This window comes from Heptranchias perlo, chromosome 13 (genome assembly GCF_035084215.1).
Source record: "Heptranchias perlo isolate sHepPer1 chromosome 13, sHepPer1.hap1, whole genome shotgun sequence".
NCBI lineage: Eukaryota > Metazoa > Chordata > Chondrichthyes > Hexanchiformes > Hexanchidae > Heptranchias > Heptranchias perlo.
The window spans coordinates 25,205,959-25,218,340 of NC_090337.1; the positions used below are offsets into that span (position 1 = coordinate 25,205,959).

Sequence of the window (12,382 nt, forward strand, 5' to 3'; positions counted from 1 at the left end):
ATCTCTTAGCCTTCAGTCTGATGAAGGGAACACACCTGCAACATCGTAATCTGCCTTTCCTCTACAGATGTTGACTGACTTGCTGTGAGATTCCAGCATTTTCTGCTTTTATTTGAATTCTAGCATTTGTAGTTTTTCCTTTTTATTTGACTGCCTTGAGTTTTAAATGTTTTTCTTATTCATGACCATTTTAAAACCATTCTTAATTACTTAGTGATTTATTACTGGTGAGATATCCTACATTTACCTTGATCCGTATCTGTGCCAATGTCATTGTTATCTAACTTAATTCAGTATCTACTCTAATGCTATGATGAAAATGAATCACTTACACTTTTTTCTTCTAGATTTGTATAAAGGGGAAAATCCACATATTCAAATACCTGAATTTAGAAGCATGTAAAAGTGTTCCAGACCTGCCAGAGTATGATAGAACGAGACCGATTGGGTTCAATTCATGGTTAGTAATGAAACTTACATGTTGCTGGGATTTGGGAACCGGACTGCTGCTGAGACCTATGTGACAATTTGGATGCTTCATCTGCTATGTTGCCTAAATGGGAGGGGTTTTAGTTGAAGAATGTGGAGGCCAGTGCCAATGATTAGGGTGGGAAAAAAGGGCAGCAAATTTAAAATTTGTTTCTATGCAATCACATTTACTAATTTAATCATGTATAAATCTGGTGGTGATCTAAAATTTTTGAATTTGTCAAGGCACCTACAGTTTAAAAATGTCAAGGATATGTTCACAGTTCACTACTGTGGAATACAGTTTTTAGGCACAAATTTTGTATCTGGCTCTGAGTAAATGCATCATGTAGCTTGGTACTGAACCATGCAGACCAGCTAATTCCTATGTTCCCTGCCGGGATCTGTGCTGAGTTGCTTTCAGCTGTTGTTGGCGGTAAGGGTGCTATAGTTGGCTTCAATATCACTGCAATAGGAAAGAGGGTAAAAATGAGTCAGATTCGCACTCCTGATCAAAGCCCATTGAAGTCTGCTGGAAGTGCAAATGTGTGGACATCGAATGAGAACAGGGCTTACCTATGATGCACACCGTGGTTGAATACTGTGCAGAGACTCTCTGTTTAGGTTCACACGTGTGTGTGTGTGTGTGTGTGTGTGTGTGTGTGTTGAGAAGGGAAGCAAATTTTTTTTAATAAGTAGGAATCCGCCACAATAAGCCAGTCAGTCATGAAGTTTACCCTTTTAGGAACTACAGTTGCATTCCCACAACAAAATGTACTCTTTTTTAAAAAAAAAATGTTGAAGTCCCCTGCGCCTTTTCTCAAGCAATTGAAAAATGAAATGTAACATTCAGCTATATTACATACGTCCTTAACGTTACTTGTAACTGGCGCAGGCAGCAGAGAACAGAGTGCAGTTTTCTATTTTTTTCCCTCCCCTTCCTCAGATACCAAACCATGGTGGGTTATGATTTCATGAGTGGTGGCCCAACCATCAACATCTCTCATTCCAGCTCAGCATGAACAGGTGGTCAGCACCTGAACTGACCACCTAAAAGGTGAAATCTGGTGACATGCTTACATCTGTTTTTTTTTGGGGGGTGGTGGTGAGGGGGAAGTTTTATTTACATTTTGTTGTAAAATTAATTTTTTTTTTAAAGTGCTAGCTGAAGCACATTATTTTATCATCAGTTTATAAAACATTGTTAGACAAAATCTTCAATTTTGGGGATTTTGTCTAACAGCAATGAGTAGCAACCCATGAGTGTAGGGAAGATGTCGGGGTAAGTAAGCACTCAGTGACTGTACTATAATTTGTTAGCATTATCAAACTGTTAATGCCAGCTGAGCTATTATCTGACATCTGCTGTGATGTGCCTATCTGCCAAATCTTGTTCCTTTCCCTTGTTCAGAATTCTCATTAAAGCATTAATTAAGTAGGAGCCAGGCAGACTGATTTCAACATTATAGTAACTGCAGTCCCCTTAGACAGACATCCTGCTGAGAGATTAAAGACAAGCTCAATATCTCTTGAATCTAACATTAAAATTGTTTTAAGTAGGAGTGGTCTTTGACCTATATTCTTTTTTACTTTAATCAATTGTTAAAGAAATTCTGGGGAGAACAGTAGGGTTACCCCTAGTGATTACTTCTGTCACTAAGCTGTTCTTCAGAATTGCCAGTGGTAGTCCTCAGATGTTAGTGGCAAAATCAGCTGCTCAAATAAATGAATGCGTCATCCATTTCACTGGCTGCGCTTGAAACTTGGTCTGTTCTAAAATGATTGAGTAAGCATGCTTTTAATTACTGAACTCAGTGTGTCCTGTTACAGCTCTTGCTCTAAACAGACCAGTTCTTGCTGGTCTGCCAGCGCATTTGTTTTTCAATTTCCCCTTGAAGTTGTTAAATTACTGTTGCTTTGAAGTAATGGATTCCCACTAGAATTTTTTTTAATGGAATCACAATATTTAATGGTGGAGGGTGCTGTTTGAAAAGTCAAGTTTTATTTATTGTTAATCTTGCATTCCATCCAGATCTAGCCATGTAAATAAGATATAATGGTGGTTATTAATGTCCTTTACAGTCACAAACATAATGGTGAATCCTTACAGAATTACATTTCTAAATTTAGTAACTTATTGCTTTCAAATTGGGAGATTAAACGAAGTAGAAATGGAGGTAGCAAAAATATAAAATGATTGATTATACGAATAATAATGTTACAGATCTCTGCTTTTTAAGACATTTTTGTGGTGAGTTACGCCAGTCTGCAATCTTACTTGTAAGATAAGCAGTTAACCCTATTACAAAAATATTGTTTTCTCCCACACCAGGAGGAAAACTGCTGGCAGATAGTGAACTTGATGGCCAATGGCCAGACATGACAACACTTCTCTGTTGTCATCACTTTGGCTATTCTGAGGTTTGTGTGTATATTATGAGACCTATTGCTAGCAACTTTTGGTCGGCAATACCGTAACGGATAAACTGCCCTTTTCTGAAACATTCCAATAGATATCTTTGCAATATTTGCAGTCCTTGTATTTCACAACATTGGGCAAAGGGAAACAAGAAATTGTGTAACCACTGACATTTGCAAGCTGAGCAGAAAAGTTTTTTTTAAACTGCAGCTTGAGTTGTAGGGGTACATTTTCATCTTTACCACTTGGGTGTTAAGCCTGGATGGAGCACAGAAAGGAAAATCTGGCTCGGTGGTTCACATGCCCCTAAAAGAACCCGCCAGATTTTTCTTTCGTTCATTTCAATGGAAGGAATATCAGGTAAGGTTCTGTTACTAGTGTGCAATTTTGCCTGCCAGATTTTGCTTTCTGCACTCCAACAAGGTGATGCTTAATGCACATACAGCAAATAGAAAATCTGCCCCAGAAACACTTATGACCATTATTACTAGTGCCCCTTGTTATTATGATTGGGCTATCCATGCCAATGAGTGTATGTGACACGGGTCCAATTAAAGATTTTAGAATCAACATGGAGGATTTTTGATTTAAAAACCTGTGGTAAAACTAAATTATTTTTTTACTTATCACCACTTCATAATGTAATTATAATGTTATAACGTTACCATTTTAAAAAAAATTGACTAGAGATAAATATTCTGTGGTAAACCAGAAAAGTGTGGATTTGAGTGTCACTGCGCCAATACCATCTGGGATGAGTTCTGCTCATTCTCTACTGAATCCAGGTTCTCTGCTCTTTTGTAAGAAAACTAGATCCAATCACCATTTCCAAATAACACATTGTAAGTATGTCTTTTGGGATATTTGAGGGATCTGATAGGCACTTATGTGAATTAAAGTTTCTCTCTGCTTTTTTTGTTCTTTTTCTCTTTCTTAAAAAAAAAGTTATGTGGTTTTCACCCCACGACAAACACACTTCTTTTTGGATAGAGTAATTTTGCCTAATTTTTAAAAGTTTTCTGTATATTAAGTGAAGTAAGACTAGGGTACAGTCAAACACAGCTGTTAACATGGACAGGTGTCACACAAAATTGTCCCGAATAGATACTGAGAGCACAAATGACCTGGAAGCTTGTGCTGGGGTCCTGAGAAGCAAGCCTGTGGTTCAGAAGGTGGTGATCAATTATTTGTTTGAACTTCTGGATTCATGGAGCAGAGTTACAAGTGCCAGTACAGTCTTGGAAAGAACTCCATAGGTAGGAGGAATAGGGAATGCCGCACCACTGGTATTCAATGTGGCTTTTGGTTTGTTAATACAAATGTGAAAAGCCTGTCTCCGATGCTTTCAACTCTTGCAGTATTACTTCTGTTATCTTTAAAGAATAGAGAGCCTGTACCCATCTCTTTAATGCAGAGGATGAATTGTGGTGTATAGCAGGGCGACTCATTCATGTTAATGGGATAATCGACTACCCCAAGTGTGTCAGCTAAAGGCGTATAAGCGGATGTTCAAGGCCCTGTAAGAGACATACTCAGGCTTGTACAGTTGCTGAGTTAAAGATTATTTAAATTATATCATTCTAGTTCTCATTTGCTTTTGACCAGTACAACCAAGAATTATGAGGTTATATGAGAATGAATCCCTGGCTTTGCATTCAAAAAAAATTAATGTGACATGAAATTATCCTAATACAGATAATTGTTTTGTTAACATTTAAGCATTGAGGAAAGAGGACAGACTATTTTGGTCTGCCAAGCTTGCTGTCTCCACAAATCATGTTGTATTTGCTTCATCAATTCTGTGAGACACTTTCTTGGCAACTGAGAGCCCTGGAATCATCCTTGTCAATCTTTTCTGGACTTGGCCCAATGCCTCATTACTCCTCTGAAGTGGTTAAGATTTTTTCTCTCAGTGGTATTAGCAATGAGTTTCAGTTAGGGTTAAAGTAATCTGTTTCCACTCAGTCAAAGGCATCAGGATGCATCCTAGTCTTCAATCAGCTCTGTAATGAACAACTATGTAAGGACTGGACAGCAAAGTGAATGGTCACTAATCTCACACACACATTTATCATTTTCACCTTTGCTGAAGTGTGCCATTCATTTTTGTGCATTTGGTTGTCGTATGGGGAATGCACATCGCAAAGGAAATTTTTATTAAAATCAAGATGCTTTTCCATCACCAATCACGAAATTTATCCGGGTCCTTTTGAATGCTATCAACCTTTCATTATTTACCTAGGTACGTGGTTTAGTAAATTTTTGTTGGTCTTTGGAAGTAGCATCCACTATCTAATTTATAAGCGCAAGTTGCTGATAGTTCTGCTTTCTATCGCAAACCACGTTTTCAATCCAGCTCCTAATTTGGTCTTAACTCCGTGAACTTTAATTTTATTTAAAAACATCTCGAGCCTTTTGAAAATGCAACCAAATTATACTCACTGTATAGCGTCCATCCAATATCATAATTGCATCAACAAAGTAATTTTGCAAGGTGTGACTTAATACTCCTTATGGCCTCCACATGCTTCAGATAGAAGCTTTTATGTGAGCGATTTTTAAATAGGAAGTACAATCTCAAAATTTTCAATTGACACAAAAGTAAGGGGTTTGGCAAACAGCAAGGTGGACTGTCGAAGATTTGAGGATGACGTGGATAGATTAATGGAATGGAGTTGATGCCATTTAATATGGATAGCTATGAAGTAATACATTTTGAGAGCAAAAAATGAATATGAGTATGCACTTAATGAAAAATGCTGAAAGGTGTGGATGAATACCTAAGGGTTCAAATCCATAATTCCCTGAAGGTGTAAGTGCAGGTAATAAAGCCTTAAAAAGGGCCAACAGCATTTTGGTTTTATAAATAAGAGCATAGAGTACAAGATTTTAAAAAAAGTAATAAATTTGTTCAAACCATTAGTCAGGCCACAGCTAGAGTACTGTGCGCAACTTTGGGAACTCCTTTACGGGAAGGACATTGAAGTCATGGAGAGCGTTCAGCGTAGATTCACCAGGATGATGACAGGGATGGGAAACAATAGTTATGAGGAGAATAGAGATATGGAGCTATTTCCACTGGACAAGAGAAGACTAAAATGATTAAGAGGTTTTTAAAATCCTGAAGGGTTTTGATAGTGAAAGACTGTTTCCTCTGAGTGGGAAGTCAGTGGCAAGGGATCATCAAATCAAAATTAGTGGAGAGAGAGGTTAGGGTTGTTAGAGCATGGAATGGAATGGAGTGGAGTGGATGAGGCAGCATTAAGGAAAAATCTGAAAAATATATGAAACAGAGAAAGATATAGGACTATGGAGAGAGAGTGGGACAGTGGAATTCAATTTAGATTGCTCTAGCAAAGAGTTGACACTGACACGATGGGCCGAATGGTCTCCTTCTATGCTGCAAAAAAGTCTACTTTGAGTCTAGCTGCTTTTGTGCAAAAATAAACTATAGCAATCTTTCTAAATATATGTAACTTCTGAAATAACAAAAATGAGAACTATTGAGGATACAGATCAAACCCAAAAAAACGTTGTTCCTTTTAGTGTAATAAATTTATATTCGTGTGTGTGTGTGTGTGTGTGTGTGTGTGTGTGTGTTAAAATGTAGTATTGAAAGAAGTATTTGGCATGATGCAAAACCAGTATCCAATATGGTCTCCTGCTAGATAACCTAAGAACATGTGAAATTTAAGCAATTTTAATGAGTTAAACACTGAATTCAGTTTTTGTACTTTTTTTTTTCCAGCATATTTTCTTCAGTTAGATCTCTGTTTGATCTTTACTCTTTTCACAGCCATGAAGACTATTTCTCGGGTCGGCCATATGGAGCACTGGATTCTGGCTTCAACAGTGTTGACAGTGGAGATAAGAGGTGGTCAGGGAATGAGGTACGTGACTTGGTGCCTTTTAAAAATAATACTTGGAGCCAGTAGAAATAAGGGCTGCAGTCGCATTGCATGTAATGTTTGAATTGTGTAGCAGTATTTCTGGATTAGATGCATTGTAAATGCATCCAGTGTCTATCCATCATTATTGATTACTTAAACCTCTGCAAAGTATAACTAGCTCTGCCAGCTTTGCTGTTTTCTATCTATAATTTGGTAATTAATTATCAAAAGTAATATCAGATGTTTTTTTTAAAAAAACTTCGATTTTTATAGTTTTTAAATTAAATGTGAGAAGAAAAACTTCAGTTGTTACTGCTGCCAGACAAGAAGCCTAGTATCTTTCGGTTTGATTTTCAACCTGCAAACAAAAACTTGCACTTGTGGCTAGACAGTAATCCCTCTGTCTGAATGTAGTAAAGAATCCCTCAACCAGCTTGCAAAAAGGTCCATTCCAAGACTCCCATCATCCTTCATTGTGCTGCTTTGCTGAGATTTTTTAGGGTCTGCTATTGTCCTGTATTTGACGCTGCCTTTTAATATCATTCATAGAAATTTTTGTATCCCATCACAAATATAGATGCGATCTCAAACATTAATCTTTACACTTTTGAATTGAGTCCTTGGATTAATGATAGCCAGTCATATAGGAAACTGTGCTTTTGCATGTAGTTGAAAGATGATTGCTTGGCCTTGAGAACAGTATTCATTCCCAGGTGTTGATTCACCTTCAAGATCCTCATTCCTGTTTTCAAATCCCTCAATGTTATATGAATATAAGGTGTTGTAGAAATGTCATATTCATCAACAGTAGTCTGTACTGGGAAAGTGGCTTGTCAGTTGATTTCTCCTGGCACTTAATGGTTCATTTACAATAGTCCCTTGTGTTGCTTGTTGCATTGTCAGTTTTGGAAGTCTGTGGTCAAACTGTTAATACCAGTCAATCTCTTATATCTCTTGGCTAGCCAGTCTTTATACTGCACTTTTTTTTTTTAACATTCTTTCTCTCTCTCTCTCACTGAGTAATTGTCTATTTACTAATTCATCTATTTCAATTATTAATGAGACAATATCCATTTAAATCTGAATTTACTGTCATGCTTCAGTGTCTGAGCAGCAATTGTGACAAATGCTGTCCAACTGTGCCTCCTCTGTGTATTACTACCCCAGGTACATACAGCGCCTATGATACTTAGAGAGGTAGGCATATCCTAACATTGTTTTTGTTGAAGTATTGCTCTGTTTGTAGATTGTCACTTTACGGTATCCCTTGTGTAAGGTTAATTAGGTTGTGTTATATGTGCAAAATAAAGCATTGCCTTTCTTATTCCAGCCCACAGAAGAGTTTTCTGACCTCCCACAGCGAATGGCTGAAATTGCAAAAGAGCAACGGCAGCGACGAGAGAGTCAGTATCACGAGCATCGAGCTGGACCACTCATGACAAATGGCATAGGTAAAGTGAATCCTCAGTGAAACAGACACAACCTCAGTAATTGAGTAAATGCAGTCATGATAGCTGACACACAAATTGAAAATAAAGAAACATTCTCTGATTGTTAGCATTTCATTCATTTGTAACTTGACGTATGTGCTACATATTGGCCATAGAGTGTAATCGGAACAAAGAGATTCATTCAGTCTGCGAACAGATTGTAAAGGATACTGCCATCAGACATGAGAATATATAACAAATCTTAAAATTTATGTGGCAAGTAGTTTTTTGCTTTTTACAGAAAATGGAATATTCATTTTCTTAAGCTGCTGTTGGTGTGACTTAAAATATTTTAATGGTTGAAGAAGCTTTGTTCTCTTGCATGTGTTTCAGATACTTTTACTTCTAAGGTCTGCCACAGTTTCTTTTGAAAACTGAAACTTGCCCCATTAAACTAATTCTTCCTTCACTTCGAATAACCTACACACGTACACAAATACTGTTCAGTTTATGTAAGATATTCATTTATTTCTCCATATAACAGAATTCTGATTCTGCTGTGACCCCTGATTAATGTGCAAAAGGTTCAATCAGGAAGTTAAACTATGCATCTGGATATTGTTAGTAGAATATCTTATTTTCAGATTATTTGCTAGAGTCTTGGCATTTGTGTAACTAGCAGTGGTAGAGGGAGAGTAGGAACATAGGAACAGGAGTAGGCCATTCAGCCCCTCGTGCCTGCTCCGCCATTTGATAAGATCATGGCTGATCTGTGATCTAACTCCATATACCTGCCTTTGGCCCATATCCCTTAATACCTTTGGTTGTCAAAAAGCTATCTATCTCAGATTTAAATTTAGCAATTGAGCTAGTATCAATTGCCGTTTGTGGAAGAGAGTTCCAAACTTCTACCACCCTTTGTGTGTAGAAATGTTTTCTAATCTCGCTCCTGAAAGGACTGGCTCTGTGCCCCCTACTCCCAAAATCCCCAACCAGCGGAAATAATTTCTCTCTATCCACCCTATCTGTTCCCATAATATCTTATAAACTTGCATACTTAGAATCTGTGGTATAGAATGATGCAGTTCAGTTCCAAACCCAAGATTCCCCATTTGCTGAGGTCTTGATTCCCACCAGGACAAGCAGGCTGGGCTTCCTCTGAGACAGAAGTTGGTAGGGCTCATAACTTTCATGTACACTCTCTGCTTGCTCATTATATGAGCATTAGTGAAGCATAGGAACAAGTCACTGCCCACTAACCAGTTTGAAGGTGGATAGGCAGTATGGGAGACCAAATGTGAGGAAAAGAAATGAGGACTATTTATCCAAAACGAATTTGTTATAATGGCAGAATTAATCCATTGGTGAAATGCATTATTCCAATAAATGCATTCCAAATATAGCAATTCAATCTACCCTATAATGAACCGTAGAAGTCTGTAGTGCCAAACAAGGCTATTCAGTCCATCGTCTTTGAGCCAGCACTTTGCTAGAACAATCCAGAACTAACCCCACTGTCCTGCTGTCTCCCCAAAGCTTTGTAACTTTTTTTATTTCAAATATTTATCCAATTTTCCCTTAAACGATGCGATGTCTCTGCCTTAATCACTCCCTGCAGCAAAGCATTCTGTGCTACAATAACCATTTGTGTAAAGAAATTTCTCCTAATCCTTTTCTTTGCTCTTTAAGTGGTGATGTTAAATTGATGACCCCCCACCCCTGTCACCGATTTCCCCAACCAATAAAGTAGTCTTTTCTTACTCGCGATCAAAACCCATAATAATTTTTTAAAACCTCTTTTAAATCTCTTCTGCTCTTGTGGAAATTGTTAATGTACCTCAAGTCTCTCTTCATTTCAACAATTTCTCATAACTACAGTCCTCACTGCTTATATCGGGCACGAGCGCGATCTGCCTGCTATACGCGATGTGTGGTATAACTACCATGGTTTGCTAAACCAAGTTGCTCCCACTGAGGGTATGGTATTTATCTCTCAGTTGTCCTCACTGGGGTTATCACAGCCAATTGCCTTGGAGAATCTGATTTGTGGCACCACCTTGAAGTGTTTCCAAGGAGATGCACTGTAAACTGAGTTTCAGCTCAAGCCAGGTGGGAGAGTCTGCAGCTCGGGTTCAGGCACTGACTGCAGGCAAACCGGGCAGGTCAGTGACAGGTAAAAAATTTGCCCGAAATAAACGGAGCACTAAGACGCTATAACTGGCAACTTTGAAATTGATAATGCATATGGTTAATGGTTTTCGCTTTTTGACCGATGTAAGTGACTGCCCGCATTAAACGTGGACGTGGCCTTTTCAATGCCACAAATAGTTTCAATAACTTGCTATGAAAGAATTAAAGAAAAGCAAAGACTAAAGTAGTCGTCACAGTGGATGTTTTGTGAGGTAAATAATTTGCAACAGTAGCTGGTGAAATTATTTTTATATCTTTATTCCAGTTGAACATGACCTAGAGCAGATTGATTACATTGATAGCTGTGCAACAGAGGAAGAGGAGGAGGATATTAGATTGTCAAAGGGTCCTGACTCCACCAGCCTCAGCTCACAATTCATAGCATATATTGAACGACGGCGTATTAACTATGAGGTAACTTTTACAGACATCAGTTCTTTACTAAAACTGGTAAGAATATTTGCATGTAAAGGATATATGATTAAGATTAGTAGTTGGAGCAATGTATATTCATAGATATTTTAATCTATTGTTGACTTAGCATCATCCTTGTTAATAAAATCTCGTGTACAGGGTAATATTCTGTTGCTGTTTTCTTGTGTGAATGAGATTTATGGGCAAAGAAAAATTTGGATTATTGTTCGTGCATATAAAACAATGTACAGATGTGTAAAGACCCATCATTAACCATTCTTCATATATTCAATTAGAGGCTAATAAATTTTGGCTACAACTACATATCCTGTTTCACAACACTGGTTCATAATTACAGTTCCACTTTTTGTAGGGCAGGATTGTGACTGATAAATCTAATATTGAGTTTTTTTTCCTTTTGAAGGCCTCTCCAGTGAAATCAAAGCCCAATGGAGATCCACAGAGAGCTGAGAACGGGAGGGGTTGGCTACAACAGAACAGGTATTGCCTTCAGCTTCACCTTGGAGCAAATTTACATGCAAGAATTGAGAATTATTGTAGATTTGAAATTGTAACTTTTTCAAAACCAGAGCATCCAGAAAATAATTCTACTGGATATGTCATCTCTGTTGTCATAATTATAAGCCCTGATGTGCTGCAGTAGCCAAGACAGGTGAACAGAAAGTTATTTTATCACGCCCTCTATATATTTCTAATGTAAGTTACATTTAAAAAAAATACTTGAAGATTTGAATGTATCTCAGAATATTCCAAATATGGAAGTACAGAATCAGGGTGCATTTTTGATTGTATTGTAGTTAATTAGTAACTATTACTGGGATGTGACCTTTAATTTATTATACAGTAATTGTATGTTACCTATGAAAACTATTTGAGTGAAATGCACAATGTAGAGAGGTTGTTTTATATGGTCCAGTAGGTAAATGCATTGCTTGGTGGTTATAATACACACAGGCCTTGAAGGGCTCATGTTTGGTCTCTAGTTTGTGCTAATTTAGCTGATCTCAGGTAGGGTGCTCAACTTAGCCTCAGTGACCTGAACTGGGAGAGAGGAAAAATCAGCCAGGATTCCTGCTCCTGATCATTTTCCAATAATTTCTCCTGGAAAGTGTACCTGTGCGTACCCCAAATGAGACGCAACTGAACTCATCTAAGATGCGCCCCCAACCATGGTTAAATAGTCTACTGACACTCACTAACTAGGCCCATGCATGAAGAAGTTATTTTGGAAAGGTACTGAAGTCTGCTGGCATTCATACAACTGTATTCCAGTATGAATTTAAACCTTCAGGAGAGGAGAAACCAACAGGAAATTCAGGGAGTGTAGATTTTAAAAAGTGAATCAAAAATAATAGGAAGATAGAACTAAACCAGTGAGCTGTAGACTAACTAGCTTAAAATCAGTGGTGGGAAAGATACTAGAATCTTTGCTAAAAGATCAGATAATAAAACATCTAGTGATGGAGAATATTATTTTTTTTTAAATATGGATTTCTAAAAGGGTCATGTTTAACCAACTTTATTGAATTCTTTGAAGAAGTTACAGAAAG

The 12,382-nt window shown here is 37.6% G+C and overlaps 2 protein-coding genes across 9 annotated transcripts in view; both read left to right on the forward strand.

Moving 5' to 3' along the window:
* Nucleotides 1-12,382, forward strand: part of rpl35a (ribosomal protein L35a) — a 290,790-nt gene that overhangs the window by 190,212 nt on the left and 88,196 nt on the right. The window lies entirely within an intron of this gene.
* lrch3 (leucine-rich repeats and calponin homology (CH) domain containing 3) overlaps nt 1-12,382 on the forward strand; it is a 124,492-nt gene that overhangs the window by 65,146 nt on the left and 46,964 nt on the right. For all 8 annotated transcript variants that reach the window (XM_067995171.1, XM_067995169.1, XM_067995172.1 and 5 more), the window contains exons 6-10: nt 348-460; nt 6,684-6,777; nt 8,108-8,228; nt 10,663-10,811; nt 11,236-11,312. In XM_067995171.1, the coding sequence (XP_067851272.1) occupies nt 348-460; nt 6,684-6,777; nt 8,108-8,228; nt 10,663-10,811; nt 11,236-11,312 (554 nt within the window). The remainder of the gene's footprint in view (nt 1-347; nt 461-6,683; nt 6,778-8,107; nt 8,229-10,662; nt 10,812-11,235; nt 11,313-12,382) is intronic.